This window comes from Sinocyclocheilus grahami, unplaced genomic scaffold, assembly GCF_001515645.1.
Source record: "Sinocyclocheilus grahami isolate Dianchi unplaced genomic scaffold, SAMN03320097.WGS_v1.1 scaffold463.1, whole genome shotgun sequence".
Taxonomy (NCBI): domain Eukaryota; kingdom Metazoa; phylum Chordata; class Actinopteri; order Cypriniformes; family Cyprinidae; genus Sinocyclocheilus; species Sinocyclocheilus grahami.
In genome coordinates this window covers 229,988-250,876 of record NW_015505642.1, presented here as the reverse complement: position 1 = coordinate 250,876, position 20,889 = coordinate 229,988, and the positions used below count along the sequence as shown (strand labels likewise).

The window sequence follows — 20,889 nt, the reverse complement described above, 5'->3', positions numbered from 1 at the left end:
GCTGTATGTTGATGATAATGCAACTGAGAGAGAGTTTAATGTGCACTTCTCGTGCTGTGTTTTGTTTAGCTCTTATGGTGATTTTTTTGGAGTGAAAAAGGACTCACACTTAATAAAACATCAGTAAAGTTTTAGTCATCATTCAGATGAGGTCCGCTACACTTATGAAAGTTACAAAAGTTATTTAGTCAAGAATAGTGTGCGATCTTTTGTCTTTTGTTATTTGATTAGCATTAAAGTGCAGACAGCAGCGCTAGGATTATGCAACAGACATTATACCGCTCAGTGCCTTCACGTAGTTAATTAATAAACCATCGGTTTGTTATATCGGCCTTTTTCCTTATATAGCCGACATGCCGATGGTTGTAAATTGAGGAAAAATCGGCCGATAAATATCGGCAGCCGATACGTCGGTGCATCCCTAAAAAAAAACTAATAAAAATGGCAAAAACACACAACTAAATTACTACAATTTAAGCTAAAGAACTAATACTAAAATTAAAATGAAAACTGAAAATGTAAAAATATAAATGAATTCCAAGTATTAATAAAAACTATAACAGTATACTCAAATTCTAAAATAACACTGGTCTAAATAACTACAAAATTTTATGGGTCCTGTAGTTCATATTCATGTGTTTATTAACCATTTACTTACATGAACACATTACAATAAATATATAAATATTTTATACATTAAAGAAATTAATAACCATGACAGTAATAAAGTAATAGTTTATATCACGTATTTTGTAATAATTTACAAATATGTGCATATTTAATAAGAGAAGGCATAATGTCAATATTTTACATTGCATACTGGTACACAGAAAGGCTGTCACATTTCTGTGAGTTTATCCCACAGATGCAAATGTGTGCATATTTAAAACTATAAAATTTGATGAAATTTTTATTGAGTATTTTTCATACACCAGTGTATATCTTTAATAAAAGCAAACATGTCAGTCTAATTGCTTGTTGAAATTTCCTTTCACTTCACTTTCAGCACATAAAATGGATCAGTTAGAGGAACTAATGAAGGATGAATAAAAGAGAGGAGAAAAGGGCCGTACCGTCCGCGTCGAGGCGGTTCCTCCAGCGCTCCCAGAGAGATCAGGAGCTGTTCGGCAGAGATCAGCACCTCGGATGAGGGAGGAGTTGGGAACGGGAAATTCACAACCTAAACACATGCAAAATATATAAATAAGACCAAACCATGCTGTCATGTGTCTTTTTAATTTCATGATGAAAGGAAACCTTTTCAATGTTGAGGTCTTTCATTTGAAGAACGAGGTCATCGACGGGACGCCGTGTGATTTCAGCCTCTGAAAACAAACTAAAATCTCCAAACACAGCGGACGAATAGAGCCTACACACACATACACAAATATTAAGTCACTTTAAAATCACACACTTCCAGATCTTCCTCTCGTTCAGATTCCTCCATAATACAACACTGGTCAAATTCTGACCTATAGCAGTGGCCTGGCTCTGTTCTGCCCGCCCTTCCTGCCCTCTGATTGGCTGAAGCCTGTGAGATCCAGGTGACCTTAAAGGAGGAGACGCCTGTCACTCTGTCATAAAACCTCTTCTTCACTCGACCGCAGTCCACCACATACTTGATGCCGGGGATTGTCAGGGACGTCTCGGCCACGTTGGTCGCAACGACGCACAGACGCGCTCCAGCGGGAGGAGGACGGAAAACCTGAACACACACAACACAACTAAATGAGCTGAATACAACAATAACTGTAACAAATGTTTTCATTTTTACATGTCTGAGGGTTGAGGTCCATCTAATGCTAGTACATTTGGCAGCATTTTACCATTATTCATCAATGGGCATTTAAAGTGAAAAAAGTGACGTGACATGTGGCCAAGTATGGTGACCCATACTCGGAATTAGTGCTCTGCATTTACCCATCCAAAGTGCACACACACAGCAGTGAACACACACACACACACACACACCATGAACACACTCCCGGAGCAGTGGGCAGCCATTTATGCTGCGGCGCCCGGGGAGCAGTTGGGGGTTCGGTGCCTTGCTCAAGGGCACCTCAGTCGTGGTATTGAAGTACATTCACTCCCCCCACCTACAATCCCTGCCGGACCTGAGACTCGAACCCGCAACATTTGGGTTATGAGTCCGACTCTCTAACCATTAGGCCACGACTTCCCCCAAACCATTGCTGGCAGCGGTGGGATACATATTTATACATCATCATCTATACTGATTATCTTTTATTAATCTTTATAAATGTTGAACTTGGTTCTGTACAGCATTCAACCACTGTTGGTTATTTGTGCTTTATAAAGAAATGAATTCTTTCATTCATTTCAGAGCTTAATAATCAAAAATATTTACAAAAATGAGAACACGTTCAGAATTTGTAATTTTGCAAAATGTCAGAAAATAGAAAGTAGGTCAAAGGAATAGTAGTAATAGAAGTAGTTCAAAGTAGTATTATATTATATTATAGCCAAGCTTTTCTGTCATTATGGCCAAATAAAAATCACAAGAAATTGTTAAAAAGTCATCATTGTACTCCAGAAGTGGCTCCAAAAATTATTATTTCTATTGCTTAATGTTAAAGTAAATATATATATATTTACTTTAACATTAATATATATATATATATATATATACTGTATATATATCTTAAATTGTCAATATACTCCAAAAGTGTGGCTGCAGACATCCATTTTCTCATGATTCACTGACATTAAAAGCTTTAAAATATAACAAATTATGTTATTAATTCCAGAAAATTATATTCATTCATACTATAATATTAAATCGTTTCTATTGTACTATTGAATTGTCTTAAAAGTAAATCAATATATTTTTTTAATTTTTCTTTTCATTAGTGAAATGTGGAAAACACTAGTTATTGGACAATAATGTCGCTCCAGTGTTATTCCAGGACACTGAAGTAAGGCCCATACCTTTGCCTGCTGCTCGGGAGCCAACAGAGAGTAGAGAGGAAGCACATACAGCGGGATGGACGGATCGGCCTTCTCCTCTGACCACAGCAAACACACACACATTAAAACACATAGTCAAGCACAGATGAAACACACCTGCATATGTAAGAGTCTCTCACCGTGATCGCTGTCTGGATGATCTCCCAGCTCCAGGTCTGAACCCTCATCATCATTGTCATCAATGCCTGCCTGACGATCCTCATCGCCCTCGTCCACAGGCAGAGCCGAGTAACTGTTCAGATTGATCCTCGGGAGGGACTGAGACAGAGATTGTGACTGTGTTGAGAATACAGCACACTTCCTGCACAAAATATCCTGGATACTGCATACTGTTTTAATAAATAGTATGATAAATAGTATGCAAGCACAAATGTTTCAACTAGTAGTATGCTATATTGTAGACTACATTTCAGTTCAGTTATGACTTCAAAATAAAAATTAGCTCATTATTTTTACAGCATTTATTAATCTTTTTTAATGTCAGATAATATAAATGCCATTGTTAACGGTTCATGTTAGTTCACAGTGCATTATCTAATATTAACAGATATTTTAGAGATACCAGAATTTTCAAAAACAAATTAGTACATTTTAAAATCAGCATTAAAGCTGCAGTCCATAATATTTGCCTGTTTGTAACCTGCAATTATCTTCTTTACATGGGTTGTGCATTGGCACGGCTCCTCAGTACGGATGAATCTAATGTTTTGAGGAGTATGTGTGGCTGTCAGTCAATGAGCCAGTGTGGATATTCACTGTACTTCGGAATTACAGATACTACGTCTTGGAAGTATGTCCAAAATAAGACGTTTGACCCGAAAATGTCATCTAAACAAGTAACATGTCTGCCAGTTTTGTTCTGACCAACTGAAAAAACAAATGGTGATTAAATGATTGCAAAATTAGCTTAAATCATGTCAAACCGTGCAAATTATGAATACTGTTATACTTTGTTTTCAAATTGTTAATGTTAATAACATAAACATTGCATGACTACATGTATTTAGTGTGTATTAGCATTATCTGCAGTTTTCATGACAGGACAACAAGAATCAGACAATCCCATATATGAGGGAATGTTCTCAGAACGTTCTCTCAAGGTTATGATCAAACGTTTATTTAAAGTTATGTGGTATTTAATAATAATAACGAAGGAACCAAAAAAGGATTATTTTATTTCTGAAATGTTTTAGTTGGATATTCATCTAACGTTTTTTAAATGTTACTACTCGTTTCAGAACGTTCAAAAGAACATTCAAAAGCAACATTACCACAATGTTTGCAAAATGTTAAAATGGAATGTTCCCTGTGCTTTTAAAGTGCCCCTATTATGCAATTTTTAAGGTTCATAATATTGTTTTGGGAGGCTCCTGATACAGGTTTACATGCATGCAAGATCAAAAAACACTTCCGTTTTCTTATAATATACATTTAATATCGCCTCAGTTCTCAATGATTCGTAAACGATTCGTTCGAAGCAGTTCGAAGGTTCAGTCTCTCTAAACCCCTCCTTTCTGTGAACCTGCTCTGCTCTGATTGGTTAGATGGCCCGGTCCTTAGTGATTGGTCTACTGCGTCCAGCGCATGCTATAGTGTTTAAGGGCGAGTCAAGTTGTTCGCAGGCGGACAATGTAGAACACAGGCGGGAATTATGCAATTGTGTTACTGTGTTACAGTGAGACTGGAATTCCTGACGACTCGTTTAGGCCGTTCAGAATCTTTTTTTTTTTAGAGACAATACCTTCTTACCGTGCACTGTCGGCTTTGCAACTTTGCAGATCGTTTACATTCACAGACAGCTACATTACACACTGCATGAAAGGTAATATTGGAAAATGCATAATAGGATGGGTTGTGCATTGGCACGGCTCCTCAGTACGGATGAATCTAATGTTTTGAGGAGTATGTGTGGCTGTCAGTCAATGAGCCAGTGTGGATATTCACTGTACTTCGGAATTACAGATACTACGTCTTGGAAGTATGTCCAAAATAAGACGTTTGACCCGAAAATGTCATCTAAACAAGTAAGTAACATGTCTGCCAGTTTTGTTCTGACCAACTGAAAAAACAAATGGTGATTAAATGATTGCAAAATTAGCTTAAATCATGTCAAACCGTGCAAATTATGAATACTGTTATACTTTGTTTTCAAATTGTTAATGTTAATAACATAAACATTGCATGACTACATGTATTTAGTGTGTATTAGCATTATCTGCAGTTTTCATGACAGGACAACAAGAATCAGACAATCCCATATATGAGGGAATGTTCTCAGAACGTTCTCTCAAGGTTATGATCAAACGTTTATTTAAAGTTATGTGGTATTTAATAATAATAACGAAGGAACCAAAAAAGGATTATTTTATTTCTGAAATGTTTTAGTTGGATATTCATCTAACGTTTTTTAAATGTTACTACTCGTTTCAGAACGTTCAAAAGAACATTCAAAAGCAACATTACCACAATGTTTGCAAAATGTTAAAATGGAATGTTCCCTGTGCTTTTAAAGTGCCCCTATTATGCAATTTTTAAGGTTCATAATATTGTTTTGGGAGGCTCCTGATACAGGTTTACATGCATGCAAGATCAAAAAACACTTCCGTTTTCTTATAATATACATTTAATATCGCCTCAGTTCTCAATGATTCGTAAACGATTCGTTCGAAGCAGTTCGAAGGTTCAGTCTCTCTAAACCCCTCCTTTCTGTGAACCTGCTCTGCTCTGATTGGTTAGATGGCCCGGTCCTTAGTGATTGGTCTACTGCGTCCAGCGCATGCTATAGTGTTTAAGGGCGAGTCAAGTTGTTCGCAGGCGGACAATGTAGAACACAGGCGGGAATTATGCAATTGTGTTACTGTGTTACAGTGAGACTGGAATTCCTGACGACTCGTTTAGGCCGTTCAGAATCTTTTTTTTTTTAGAGACAATACCTTCTTACCGTGCACTGTCGGCTTTGCAACTTTGCAGATCGTTTACATTCACAGACAGCTACATTACACACTGCATGAAAGGTAATATTGGAAAATGCATAATAGGAGCACTTAAAAAAATAAAAAAATGGGATGTTTTGAACATTCAGTGAGCACTCAGAAATAAGGTTTTCATAACCTAATGGAAATGTTAGCAAAACCTTCTTAGAATACATGTCATCATACCATATTCTTCTTTTTCTTTGCTCTTTTTGACTTCTTCAGATCTTCTTCTGTTTCCATCGAATCTGAAAGAACTTTCAGTTTGTATTGTTGGGAAGGCTGCTTAACTATTTAAGGTATTTCAATTAAACATTTACATACAAAAAAAGACAATGTAAAGTGTATTCAGCTCCTTTTGGTTAGCGAGTTCCCAGTACAGTTAAGCATAACGGGTGCTTAGTGAGTGCGAGATGTGTCTGTGTACCTGTGTGCTCTCGGTGGGGTCTGTAAGGGAAAGCCTTCCTCAGTCTGCGACACACAGAATGAACCTCCGCTTGACCCGTCAGAAACACCAGAATCCCACCTACATCAACACACACGTGTTCAGATCCCTGCATTCATGATGCAGCGCTGCATGTGCATGTATCTGTGCATATCATTCATCTTCATGAGTTTTCCATCTATGCGTGTTTAACTGACCTGGCGGCAGCATACGGTGAATCTTGCAGATCTTACGGAAAGCTTCTCCAGTGTAGTTGTCCATTGGCGTGCGTTTATTAAAATGAACCGTGACCGCAAACTGACGGGCCTCCACCTATATACAGCGTTAAAACCGTCATATATTGAACAAGTCTTTTTCTTGATCATAACCAAAGTCATTTGCATATAGAAGTGTCTTAAACACAGAACGTTCCCATATTTGGTTCCTGAAATTGTTTGGTTGTTTGTTGGGAATCCAATCATTTTTAAGGAATGTTTTTTAAAGTGCTTCTTTACAACCATGAAATAACATTCCCAAGAACATTTCATAGAAGTTTTTTTGAGACAACCTAAAAATACCTTATACAGAATGTTTCCTAACGGTTATTTTTATAACCAAAAACTAACCTTCCTAGAATGTTGGTGAGATTTTTGTGACAACCTAATGACAACATATGAACATTCTCTATTGGTTATTTTTAGGTTGATTTTTATTTTTAATTTAAAATACTTTTTTTTTTAATAATGTAAAATAAATTTTACTTTGTGTGATCACCTACAGAAGATTTTCTAACGCTTAAAGGGATACTTCACCAAAAAATTTAAATCCGATTCGTTCATCTTCAGAACACAAATTAACTGTGTTGCTGTCTATGCAGGGTCAGAAAGCTCTTGGATTCATCAAAAATATCTTAATTTGTGTTCTGAAGATGAACGAAGGTCTTATGGGTTTGGAACGACATGAGGGTGAGTAATTAATGACAGAATTTAAATTTTTGGGTGAACTAATCCTTTAAATGTTTAATTTATCATAATCTGCAGAATACATGCCTGAAGCCTTAATTTGATTAGCACCGTTTTTAATTATAAATTTATATTAAACCATAAATACAGAAAAATTAAAACTGAATTTCTGAAAAAATAAAATATTTCATAGGGCTCTATTTTTGTAAAAAAAAATTATAAATTACATAAGTTTTATGAATTTAATTGATAATACATGCTTAATGATTATTCAAATTCAATTAAACTATTAAAATGGAATCCAAAAAAATTTAAATGGAAAACACTACATTTGGAAAAAAAACGAATAAAACAGATTTCATAGGATGTTAACATTTAAATTTTTGTTAAACTTTTAATAAATTGTGGATAAACTGTATAATTTGAAAAAAAATTTTGATTACTAAAATTAAACTTAACCATTAAAATGGAATCCAGAAACATTAAATAAAAAAAAAATTAAAAAAGAGAGAATCCAGAATCATTTAAAAACGTGGAATTTGGGAAAAAAATAAAACTGATTTCATAGGGCCCTAAAAAGTAACATTTTGTTCAACTTTTAATAAATTGTTGACTGTGTAAGTTCCATGATTTCAATTAATTAGACATGTTTTTGATTGCTAACAGCTAATTTAACCATTAAAACAGAATTTCAGAAACATTAAAATGGAAAAAAAAAAATTGGGGGAAAAAAACAAAACAGATTTCAGAGTCTCCTACATCATGTCAATGTGACGTGTGATGATAACACATGTTATAGAGGAGAAATAAGAGTCATATATATATGAATGGGACACCTTGATGACCGGTGGAGGAGTTCGGAAGAGTCTCTTGTTCTCGGTGAAGTCCTCCACGCGAAGCGTCGCCGACATGATGATCAGCTTCATGGGTAAGCCTTTCTGTGAACCACAGATCGCATTGTAGACATGCCAACCACACAGATTTAACCTCTCCATCACGCATGTTCACGCGTGTTACCTTGTTGCGGAGTGGGACGATGCGTGACAGGAGGCCGATGAGGATATCGGTGTAGACGCTGCGCTCATGAGCTTCATCTATGATGACCACACTGTATTTCTGCAGCAGGAAATCCTGCAAAAACATGCATCATGACATGGATGTTAAGAGAAAGAAGATGCATTATATAATGTAATATGTGGTGCATACTATAATCTGTTGTTAGAGCTACTCAAGGCTGTTCGGCACAGTGGTTTTAATATGGTTAATATGGTCATGTCGTGCCTAACAACACTTCTGAACCGTGCTAACATCACTGTATTTCTTCACTGCACAGATGTCATACCCGCTGGGTAAATTCATCTCTGTGGCAACACGGTGAGACATGCTGATCGCCGCCACTCTCCTGGGCTCCGTCACACCAATAATACCACCAGAGCTGTGAAACAGAGAAGCAAACAATGAGAGACAGACAGCACAGATCACATACAGGCAACGGCTCACCGGCTATGACGTTACCTGGCGTATCCCGCCTCATACAGGAACTGAGGCACCTGTGTGGTTTTCCCGCTGCCCGTCTCTCCAGACAACACCACACACTCTTTTTCCCTCACCGCCTCCATGATCACCTGCTAACAACAGCGCTTGTCGGCTTCTGCAGTAAAACGTGAACTCGTGATGCCTTGAAAGTGGACAAAACCGGCTTTTTTGACAAAACGTGTTTAGGGTTCAGATCGCGCTATGTGTTGAGATTAATGCACGGCAATCAGCTCTTTTTTTTTTAAGTGGCGTTTATCGGTTTTTGCAAATGAACTTTTCAATTATTCATGAGAACAGGTAATGCATTAAAAGTCATAATTAATGCATTAAATACTTTCATAATGCATTATATACATAGGCTTCAAGTAAAATGATCATATTTGTTCTTTCATCCATTTATCAGTTAATAAATCCACCATCCAACATCATAATTTAAGAGGGCAGTTTTTGGTCACTGCAACGTGGATCAGAATTGAATTGAATTAAACTGAATTGAATAATGTATTAATTGTGTTTGAAGAACACTAAAATTTTGCAGTCACTTAAAGTGGGCAGTTTTTCATCAGAATAAGCTGCAATGTGGACCAGACTTTATGCTGATTTAATAGGTATTAATTGCATTTGAAACACTTCTCATACTCACACACTTTAAAACAATCTGTTTCCTGTACCTGAATCTCCGGCAGCCGATCCACAGGAATAAACACGGCAGGTTTACAGTCTTCTTTCTTATGCATTTCCTCTTTCACGTCTTTATCGTTCTTCTCTTCCTTAACATCAGTCTCTTTCTGTTTCGCCTCCTCTCTCAGCAGCTGCGGCTCTTCTGTGGGGTTTTCCTCCTCTTCCTCAGATGAGTCTGACCCCTCATCATCATCCTCCTCTGATGTCTCGGACTTCTCAGATCGCTCTTCATCCTTATCATCATCATCATCATCCACCTGTCTTCTTCTCTTTCTGTTTGCTCTGCTCACACTGCTGATCCTGACAGTAGTTGAATCAGCATTCTGATCTTCATTCACAGATCTGCAAGCACACACAGTGACGTATTTTCATATATTTTCAACATAAGCTGGTCAGAGTCCTGTACGGTTTGATCTCTTACTCTTTGGTCTGGTAGAGTTTGTCTCCAGTGCCGAGTTTAGATGTCGTGTAAAGTAGTTTGAGCTCTGAATCAGGCAGCTGAACCTCAGCTAGTTTAGATAATATATCTGCTCTCTGCGGAGAAAGAGAAACATGCAAATTACTTCTATATAACAAACAGCATCAACTAAACCCTGCAGACACATCAGTCTCACAAACTCTCTCTCCTTACATGGGCTTTTTTCTCTTTCAGCTCCAGAACTTTCTCCAGGTTCTTCTTCTGCTTCTTTGTCAGGGCTTTTTTCTTGGCTACAGGATGCTCTACTTTTTGTTTCTTGGTTTTGGTGGCGGGCAGAACAAGAGCGTTGCAGTCGTCTACTCCTTTAAGCATGGCTCCATCTGCACACAATCGCATCACACAAAGCACACACATTTGAATTGCACACGTGTGAAAGAGTGCAGACATACTTAATATCTTGAAAATGACACAAAACAAGTTCTACAGCTGTCATGTGATACTTCTACAGTATCGTACCATCATAAAAACCTTCATCTAGATGATTCAGTGGACATTATAATAATTAGTGATGCATCTAAAAATTAGCTGAATTCAACTGAAATTAGCCTTTGTTTAGAATAACTAAACAAATTACACTCCTGGGCAAAAAAAAAAGAAAAACGAGCCAAGCCTAAAATGCCTAAACTCTAAGCTTTTAATGATCTAAACCACAAGTTATTAGTAAGGAAATTAGCAAGAATTAAGTCAAATGCACTCCTGTCTCAGATAATGACACTATTAAAAGCGAAATATTTAGCCATTTTTGGCTTGGCCCTTTTTTCGCCCAGGAGTGTATATATTAATATTATAGTATTTTTTAGATCATAATCGTCTATCATCACCGTCTGCATTTATGTGCGGTTTTCTGTTTCCCTGTGGTCAAAACTGAACGTTCACTGAGAGAAACATTTCAAAAGCTTTACTATAATATAATATAATATTTGTCTAAACACTAAAACTTTTACTTAATAATAAAAATAGTAATAATAGAAGTTGTGATAATAATAATAATAATGGAATTTTGCTTTGCTTTGTGGCCATTTTAATTATTTTTAATGAACTGTAAGAAACTGATATATAAATGAATAAGAAAAACAACTTCACCTGTAAATATATGCAATCCCCAATGTTCCATGCTTGTTATTGGATGTTAAAGGTGGGGTAAGTGATTTCTGGTAGCCAATGTTGATATTTGAAATCACCAAAACAAACACGCCCCTACCTCAAAAGTGCCTATTTTGATAGCTCCACCCCACACATACGTACGCAACCCAGGCAACGATTAGTTCTGTGAAACAAAGCAAAACTGCTGCTGCGTTCCATTCATGACGTATTGACACAAATTTCAAATGATTTTCAACGGTCGCTTTGTCGCGTCCAGTGTACTAGACAGACTTTAGCTGTTGCGGCGCAGACACGGTGTTACTCACCGATCGAGAAGAAACAAAGCAACCTCGGCGTCCGATCGCAGGCCATTCGCTCCTTGTGTTCTCTCCAGCGCTGGAAAGCTGATCCGATATTTACACGGGTCCTACTTCTTGCCTTAAGCCTTCTTTTGTTCCGCAGACGTTTTCCTCTTTTGTTTTTTTATCCACCATCTCTATCTTTCTGTCGCTCGGCTCGCTAATGTCCGTCCTGTGCACTGAACGCTCTCTCCTCCACATCTTGAGTAGACACCCCCCCTTACTGCTGATTGGCTACAAGTTTGTTTTGCTATTCAGCTATTCTGTTTTTGGAAAATCGCTTACCCCACCTTTAAATGAATGGTTTCTGCTTCTTATTGCGTCCCTAATGACAACGACTTATATTGTAGAGGTAATGATCGCGCATGCATCTTACCTTGTATCTCCACCTGCACATCTGTCTGTCTGTCTGCAGCAGCTGTCTGCGCAGATGTGCTCTGCTGTCTGCCTTTCCAGTTGTGTTTCTTTCTTAATCTGCCCATGGCTGAACTTTACAGATCTAAACACAAACCCTCAGAGACGTGAAGCTCAGCAGAGAATGTGATGAGAATCTGTCAAGAACACGACAAGAAACTTGAAATGAAAATAAAATCACAGTGCAAAAATATTTTGTCATTGTCGTTTTATTCAAGCAAATATTTGATGCGTGTTTTCATTTTGGGTTGAAATGTGACATCGATATCCTCCTGGGACTCATAGAGGACATTATATTTGAGTGAATTTCTCTGAGACCCTACATGCCACAGTTTAAAGTCTAGATGTCCCGTACAGAGCACATTCAGGGCTTTTTAGAGATATCAAATGTTTGGAGGTTTGATCATAAACACTCCCTCTCCTTGGTCTTTAAATATGACTGACATTGATAGAATTATCAAATTTAGCATTCTTAGGGAAATATGATCATGTTTTTTAATGATCATTTAAATATGGCTAATAAACATCTCATAGATGTTGTAAATAAACATCTCAGAAAAATGTTATGGGGTTACAAATGCGGACTTTTTGTTACGAAACGGGGCATAATTTGCATCCATGTCTTCTGTAGAGGACACCAGGACAAACATCATGTTAATCAGGCAAGTCAATAGGGAAAGAAATTATAGATCAATATTCCTATGAAATATGAGCAATTCGTATGAAAATGTCGCCAAGTTATTACTCCCATTATTACACTTCTTTTTTGTCATTATGGTTTGCCCCAAGAACACATTAATATTCAAATGAGATGCAATCTATAGATATTGTATAGAATGGGAATACCAATGTATGGACAATTAACGCACATATTGCATTAAAAGAGTATATTAAATCATCCTGTTATATCTTTCATAACATAGTTGAGAATCATCTTTGTGCAAAGGTTGGCTAAAAATAGCCAGAAACCTAAAAACGGATTGGTGAATGAAAAAAAAAAAACATTGTTTTGACCTATACATGCCTTTTCATGTCTATTTTTTATTTATTTATTTATTTTTAATAACTTCTAGTGGCGTCCTCTATAATGGACATAGAATAAAATATGAATAAAGTATATATTTTTTTATGTTCTTCCAAAAAATGAATAATAATAATAATAAAATAAAATAAAAAAAATCACACCAAAAAAAAAAATTCTGGTTCTCAGGAGGATATATGGCTGGACATGTTTTCGTGATTTTCTCTCCAGCTACTGCTGACCAACACATCTTTTACCACTCATTGTGGCTCATTCGAGTATGTTCTGTGTTATAATGTGAGATATCGAGATCATCTTATATCTGCTCACATGTGCTGATGTGATGTGTTTGCGCTGCTCGAGATCAGCTAACAGATTCACTAAAAACCACTAAATCACTGACGCTGGAAAGCTTCTACGTTATCAAACATTGACTACATTAATAGGATCGCTACGTCCTTTATCCGCATAAAAAATCATTGTAACCAATTCATCTAAATGTCTCGATATTCGAAAAGACTCACGTGTTGATGCTGTGGTGATGTTATGCAACCTTTAAATGAGACCGATGCGCTTCAGCAGCGATAAAAGGTTCCGGGATCGATGAATCCGGACACTAGTGCGCCGGAAGTGCTGCTGCTTTTGCATAGTTTGTGCCAAAACTCAGGCCAAAACAATATCTTGGCTATCTATAATATTTTTTAGTTTTGAGGTAATTAATGCACTATTTTTAATTTGGGAATCAGGATCAAAGGAGCTGGGTGATAGCTTAAAACTGTTAACTCTTTGTGGCCTATTTCATCTTCACAAATGTAAAGTTACTGATTGCATGCCCAATTTGAGGACTTTTTGTATTGATTTGAAATTATTTTATGAATCTCTCTGCTCTTCACTTAACAAGAAAGCTGTTAAAACTACTGTACTGATGGAAACAAATATTGACTTTAATGTAAACCTCCTGTGTATTCTTTGAAGTTGACATTTTATATGTAATTTTCCATTTACGTTATTTTTTAATTGAATTAATTTAATTTATAAAAAGGAAAGAAAATATTTTTTTATTTTTGTTTTTGTTCTTTATATTTCATTTGTATTATTCTTTATATATTTGTTTTGTATTCTGGTTGTGTATGTCATTTATTGCTATGACTGTATCCCCTGTGAATGTTATATATTCAATAAAAAAAAGAAAGAAAAGGAAAAAAAAAACTCAGGCCAAAGCATGCAAAGTATAATACATTACATGCAATTAAAATAATCAAAAACCATTCAATATTAAGTGTTTGTATAATATGTTTTTAATGAGTGTGGCTTGTTTTGGTTTATGGAGAGCTTGTCTTTTTTAAATGTCTACAAATTTATAAAACTGATCCGAGATCAGGTAAAAACCACAGACACTTATCGCGAATTATAACTTTCAATAAGAGAAACATTTCAAATGTATTATTATTAATACGAATAAATGCCTTATTACATTTATATCCTGCTATATGTTATGTTTTATATTATTTTAACTTATAATTATATTTGATTGCATAAAGTATATCAATAACAACAACAATAATCATACTAATAATAATGAGGATGATGATGATGATGAAATATGTGCTTTGTTTTTGCAACCTTAAAAAAACTTAAAAAAATTTTTTTTTATTGAAGCTATATAAAAAAGAAAAGGATTTAATAGTGAATAACAAACGTTCACTAAGAGAAACATTTCAAATGCATTATTATTAATATTAATATATGCCTTTTATATTATGCTATATTTTGTGTTTTATATTATTTGAAACAAACATTATAATTTGTAAAGTATAGCAACAACAACAATAATATTGCGCTTTGTTTTTGCAACCTTAAAATATTTCATTGAAGCTATAAAAAAGGATGTAATCGAACACAGCACACATGCACCTGTAAATAGGCACCGAAATTGTTTAATTCATTGTGACCAATGGATCAAGTTTACAAGAGTGTAATTTTTACAAAGAAAGTACAAAAGAAATGTCAATTGTATTTATATAGCACTATTAAACAACACACGTTGACCAATGCGCTTTACATCATCTCTGTATAAAAACAGAATAAGAAATAATTAAAAACATCACTTATGATAGTAATAATAACAATACAAAACAACAACAACAACAATAATAATGATTGTTTATTATTATTATTCTACAAAAAGAATACGCCATGACAAACAAGTGTGTCTTAATCTGTATTTTTAAAACATGTAGGTATAGAGTCAGCGTCATGTGAGGGTAAGCTATTCCAAAGTCTTGGCGCTACTAATCGTACGAAAAGTACATTTTGAGTTGTTAGAAGAAGTGGGCTCAATTTTGCACATTTTACAAATGACTTATATGTAAATCTCTTAGAAGAAACAAAAAACAAAAAAGCATTGAAAACATGTAATGCTCTGAAAGCATTGAACTTGATGTCATTTTCTTTCTCTTTTTTTTCTCTGGCAGCTAATAATGTTAATTTGATCATGTGAATATGTAACACCTCATGTTCTTGTGGCATTGAATTAATAAAGCAAATGAGTTGTTGAACTCAGTGTTCTTCCAGTCTGCTTCTTAATTAGCAGATCTGATAAATAAGCCGGTGCAAGGCCATGCAAAGATTTATACACTATAAAAGAAGCTTAAAATCAATCATATAGGCTAGGCTACTGTACAGGAAGCCAGTGTAGGAGACCGAGGATGGAGTGATCTGTTCACGTTTTTTAATATTCATTAAAAAAAAGGGATTTATTCTTTATTTTTACAGTAAATATTTGGTTGTCTAAACTAAATTAAGCAGTTTTTTTGCTTGACTGTGTGCACACAAAAAAAGCCATTAAAAAGGAGATAAATATAAAAGGGACATTTATATGAGAAATAAAAATGAACTGTGCAAAATTATTACTATGAAATGAACACAGTTCCTTTTGGTCTGGTTTGAGGCCGTCTCGTCCTACAAGCTCCTGTCTTTTAACATGGTGTATTCATCCTCCGCCGTGAAGCTCTCCGCGGCCGTGCACCTCGCCTCCCGGGTGAGCAGCTCAAACCGCCGGAGGAAGAGGATGACAGAGGCCAGCAGGAGCACCTGCACAGTGATGAAGATGAAGAGGCTGATCTGAGAGGCCAGAGCCAGATCACACAGCCAATAACGACAGGACTCCAGCAGCTCCTGCTCGGACAGATATGCGAGCAGGCGCCCCCTCAGGTGAGCAGGAGAACTGCAGCTGACGTTCCTGGGAAAAAAAAACACAAAATTTCAAGTATCAACTTCGTTTCGGATGTTTCTAAAGCTCCTTGCGTAAATGAAACAAGCTTTTCAGGTGTTTTCTCAGGATGAACGTCTGAGAAGCAGGAGACTTTACTTGTATTGCTGTCTAACAAGTGAGATATTAAAGGGGTGGTTGATTGCGATTTCACTTTTTTAACGTTAGTTAGTGTGTAATGTTGCTGTTTGAGCATAAACAATATCTGCAAAGTTACGAAGTTGAAAGTTCAATGCAAACGGAGATATCGTCTTTTAAAATTCTGGCAGTTTAATGCCTACAAAAATGGCTGGTAGGGACTACAACGAGTTACTTCCTGGGTTTGTGACATCACAAACCCACATAAACCCCGCCCTCGGGAAAAGGCAGCAAAGGGGGCGAGGCCATGCTGCGCTGCTTTAGAGAAGAGGAAGAGAAAACTACAGGTGCATGTAAAAATCTATTTATATATGAATCACGATTCTGTCTTCTAACGATTCTAATGGATTCACAAGTTTCAAAATCAATGTTCTAAAGCAGCGGTTCTCAATACTGTTCCTCGCGTCCCCTGCTCTGCATCTCTCTCTCTCTCTCATTCAGATCATCAGCTCAGTTCTGTTCCATTTATACACCTATTTTCACATAGCTATGAGAAGCGTTATACATGGGCGCACGTGCAGTTTCCGTACTGTATTAAAGCTTTAATCAGGACAAAACCGTATATTAAAAGCTAACAAACGTATTAGACAACAACAAACAAAAAACATAGGCCTACCATTAAAAGCAAGCAGGAAAAGATCAGCCCGTTTCTCAGAGAAGGGACAGAGAGGTGTGGAATAAAGATGAATTATGTGAAAAATAATGAGTTTTTAAAAAAACAAAGCATTAACACGTGTTAGACTGCACCTCATAAACACAATCAAGCCTAGAAAAAAATCTCTCAGTTACTTACATAGAAATGGCAAGTAGCACACTGAATTAAACAATCATACTAAAAATGTGTAAGAAACAACAAATACGATGCAGGGCTATGGTATATTTAAAATACCTCATAAAATATATAGGCCTACCTTCTGACATCATGACTGAACAGATGCTGATCAATTATATGGATATGGAACTATATTGTGAAATTTTAAAGACTGAAATTGTGTTTTCTTCTTGTCGAACATACTCCAATAATCTTTATTTACAACTGTGAAAAATCATTAATAACTAACAGATATCACCATGCTTCCCCAGTTAAGTAGTCACAGTACATGAAGACATTCAGTTTTGTACAATTTTTCTGAAATGTTATGTTTGAATATGCAAATTATATCTTATCTACTTTAAAAATGCACACATTTGCATACATTTCCATAACAGAAATCTGAACATTGAATGCAGGGTCACCATTATTTTCTTCCGTCATCTTAGTATCATTGAGATATTATTATAGTTTTTATTTTTTTATTTTCTGATTCCATTTTAGTTGAAGTTTTAGTAATTTATTGTGTTTTTGTCATTTTTATAAGTTTTTAAAATAGGTCTAATGTATATATATTTTTTTAATTAATTTGTAATTTTATTTTTAGTTATATTTGTTTTATTTTTTTAGTGTTCAAATATCTGTTGGTTCCATGTATGGAGTGCTAAACTGAATAGACAGCGATGTTTAGGCTTATCTGGAATTTCAGGAGGAAGCAAAGGAAGCAGAGAAGACAAAGATAAAGTACCAGGATGATACAAACATTTCATGGTCTCAATGTAGAGGAAAAAGCACTTACAAATCTAATGCACATTTTTAGGTTGAAATTGAATTGCAAAATGACAAAAACATTTAATTCAATGAAACTATTAATTTATAATTAAATACAATTAATTAATGCTGACAAACAAGTACTAAAATGTTATTGGATCATGTTTTTGGTATGCACAATGGTAAGGTTTTTTTTATTTTTATAAATGCAATGGTACATGAAAATACAATGGTATATATAGTGTCAGAGTATTCCATTTATTTGATATTATTTTGCTTTATTTTATTTTATTAGGTTTTTGCAATAAAGCTTTTTTTATTTTATATAGCTATATTTAATTTTTTTATACTTTATTTTATTTGATCAAACATAAAGTTATATTCCTCAACATTTGACACTTAGAAAATAGCTTATGTTCTTATTTTATTTAAATATCTCATTTTAACCAACAACACGTAGTATTCATTAAATAGAAGCGTGTGTTTACCAGCCCTTTAGCTCACTGATGTTCCCAACGGGTGATGAGCAGAAACAGATTAACAATTTTGGATGAATAATATTTAATTACCATCTAAATAAATCAAGAATAAGTCATATTTAAGTTACAGAACTAATGCATATATTGTGTAAATTGTTTAAATGTGAGATGAATTTAAAAGTGAAGTTCTTACCAGTGTGTCTGTGTGTCAGTATCAGTCTGAAGGAGCGTTAAGACTGCACAGTCAAACCCAGCTGGGTCACACTGATAAAACTACCTTAACGCCGCCCCCTCAGAGGAATATGTGACAGGAAGTGGGCCGCACTTTCACTCTCTGATACTGGGACATCATAACCGCTTTTCCTTTGAGCTCCCAGTATTGGCCAGTGAATGAAGAGCACAGGAATCATCCAGTATCTGAAACAGACAGGACAACTACACCACAGTTCACATTCAATAAAAGGAAAAAAACATATTAAAAAAATTCAGCTGATTTCCAAAAAAAAAAAAAAAAAGCCTTAATATTACCTAATTTGATCAAAATTACAAAAGGAGTCAAATGTGAAAAAAAAGGATATTCAAAATGCATCATTTAATTTACAATCAGCAAAGGAGTGGGGGGAAATGGCAATCAGGATTAGACATAAAATAATGTCTTCAGAATCATTCATACATGTGAAAATCAGCTGAGAATTGCACAAACACTTGCACCCGTATGGAAATGTAACATATTGACATACATTGCCCAGTATCAAGAGTGATTTTGCCTTAAATATATGTTATATATCTATAAGGTGATATATAATTTTCACAAAAGTACATTCTCTGGGTAGATGAAGATATAAGTTCATAACATAAATAAAATCCCCACAGTAAAACTTGTGCATGTACAGTGGGGCAAAAAAGTATTTAGTCAGCCACCAATTGTGCAAGTTCTCCCACTTAAAAAGATGAGAGAGGCCTGTAATTTTCATCATAGGTTTTCCTCAACTATGAGAGACAAAATGAGAAAAAAAAATCCAGAAAATCACATTGTAGGATTTTTAAAGAATTAATTGGTAAATTCCTCGGTAAAATAAGTATTTGGTCACCTACAAACAAGCAAGATTTCTGGCTCTCACAGACCTGTAACTTCTTCTTTAAGAGGCTCCTCTGTCCTCCACTGGTTACCTGTATTAATGGCATCTGTTTGAACTCGTTATCAGTATAAAAGACACCTGTCCACAACCTCAAACAGTCACATTCCAAACTCCACCATGGCCAAGACCAAAGAGCTGTCAAAGGACACCACAAACAAAATTGTAGACCTGCACCAGGATGGGAAGACTGAATCTGCAATAGGTAAGCAGCTTGGTGTGAAGAAATCAACTGTGGGAGCAATTATTAGAAAATGGAAGACATACAAGACCACTGATAATCTCCCTCGATCTGGGGCTCCACACAAGATCTCACCCCGTGGGGTCAAAATGATCACAAGAACTGTGAGCAAAAATCCCAGAACCACACGGGGGGACCTAGTGAATGACCTGCAGAGAGCTAACAAAGTAACAAAGGCTACCATCAGTAACACACTGCGCCGCCAGGGACTCAAATCCTGCAGTGCCAGACGTGTCCCCCTGCTTAAGCCAGTACATGTCCAGGCCCGTCTGAAGTTTGCTAGAGAGCATTTGGATGATCCAGAAGAGGATTGGGAGAATGTCATATGGTCAGATGAAACCAAAATAGAACTTTTTGGTAAAAACTCAACTTGTCATGTTTGGAGGAGAAAGAATGCTGAGTTGCATCCAAAGAACACCATACCTACTGTGAAGCATGGGGGTGGAAACATCATGCTTTGGGGCTGTTTTTCTGCAAAGGGACCAGGACAACTGATCTGTGTAAATGAAAGAATGAATGGGGCCATGTATCATGAGATTTTGAGTGAAAACCTCCTTCCATCAGCAAGGGCACTGAAGATGAAACGTGGCTGGGTCTTTCAGCATGACAATGATCCCAAACACACCACCCGGGAAACGAAGGAGTGGCTTCGTAAGAAGCATTTCAAGGTCCTGGAGTGGCCTAGCCAGTCTCCAGATCTCAACCCCATAGAAAATCTTTGGAGGGAGTTGAAAATCCATGTTGCCCAGCGACAGCCCCAAAACATTACTGCTCTAGAGGAGATCTGCATGGAGGAATGGGCCAAAATACCAGCAACAGTGTGTGAAAAACCTTGTGAAGACTTACAGAAAACATTTGACCTCTGTCATTGCCAACAAAGGATATATAACAAAGTATTGAGATGAAATTTTGTAATTGACCAAATACTTATTTTCCACCATAATTTGCAAATAAATTATTTAAAAATCCTACAATGTGATTTTCTGGAATTTATTTTCTCATTTTGTCTCTCATAGTTGAGGTATACCAATGATGAAAATTACAGGCCTCTCTCATCTTTTTAAGTGGGAGAACTTGCACAATTGGTGGCTGACTAAATACTTTTTTTACCCACTGTATATATA

General features: G+C 35.9%; 1 protein-coding gene across 1 annotated transcript in view; it reads right to left on the bottom strand.

Annotated features, from left to right (window-relative positions):
- dhx37 (DEAH (Asp-Glu-Ala-His) box polypeptide 37) overlaps positions 1 to 13,502 on the bottom strand; it is a 23,195-nt gene extending 9,693 nt beyond the window's left edge. The window contains exons 1-17 of the mRNA XM_016235099.1: positions 13,443 to 13,502; positions 11,860 to 12,034; positions 10,195 to 10,361; positions 9,985 to 10,097; positions 9,554 to 9,905; positions 8,862 to 8,971; positions 8,646 to 8,781; positions 8,364 to 8,477; positions 8,183 to 8,284; positions 6,603 to 6,717; positions 6,388 to 6,486; positions 6,147 to 6,208; positions 3,108 to 3,246; positions 2,950 to 3,026; positions 1,473 to 1,705; positions 1,258 to 1,369; positions 1,074 to 1,180 (exon numbers count right to left, since the gene is read on the bottom strand). Coding sequence (XP_016090585.1) covers positions 1,074 to 1,180; positions 1,258 to 1,369; positions 1,473 to 1,705; positions 2,950 to 3,026; positions 3,108 to 3,246; positions 6,147 to 6,208; positions 6,388 to 6,486; positions 6,603 to 6,717; positions 8,183 to 8,284; positions 8,364 to 8,477; positions 8,646 to 8,781; positions 8,862 to 8,971; positions 9,554 to 9,905; positions 9,985 to 10,097; positions 10,195 to 10,361; positions 11,860 to 11,965 — 2,144 coding nt within the window. The 5' untranslated portion in view covers positions 11,966 to 12,034; positions 13,443 to 13,502. The remainder of the gene's footprint in view (positions 1 to 1,073; positions 1,181 to 1,257; positions 1,370 to 1,472; positions 1,706 to 2,949; positions 3,027 to 3,107; positions 3,247 to 6,146; positions 6,209 to 6,387; positions 6,487 to 6,602; positions 6,718 to 8,182; positions 8,285 to 8,363; positions 8,478 to 8,645; positions 8,782 to 8,861; positions 8,972 to 9,553; positions 9,906 to 9,984; positions 10,098 to 10,194; positions 10,362 to 11,859; positions 12,035 to 13,442) is intronic.
- Positions 13,503 to 20,889: the final 7,387 nt, after the last annotated feature.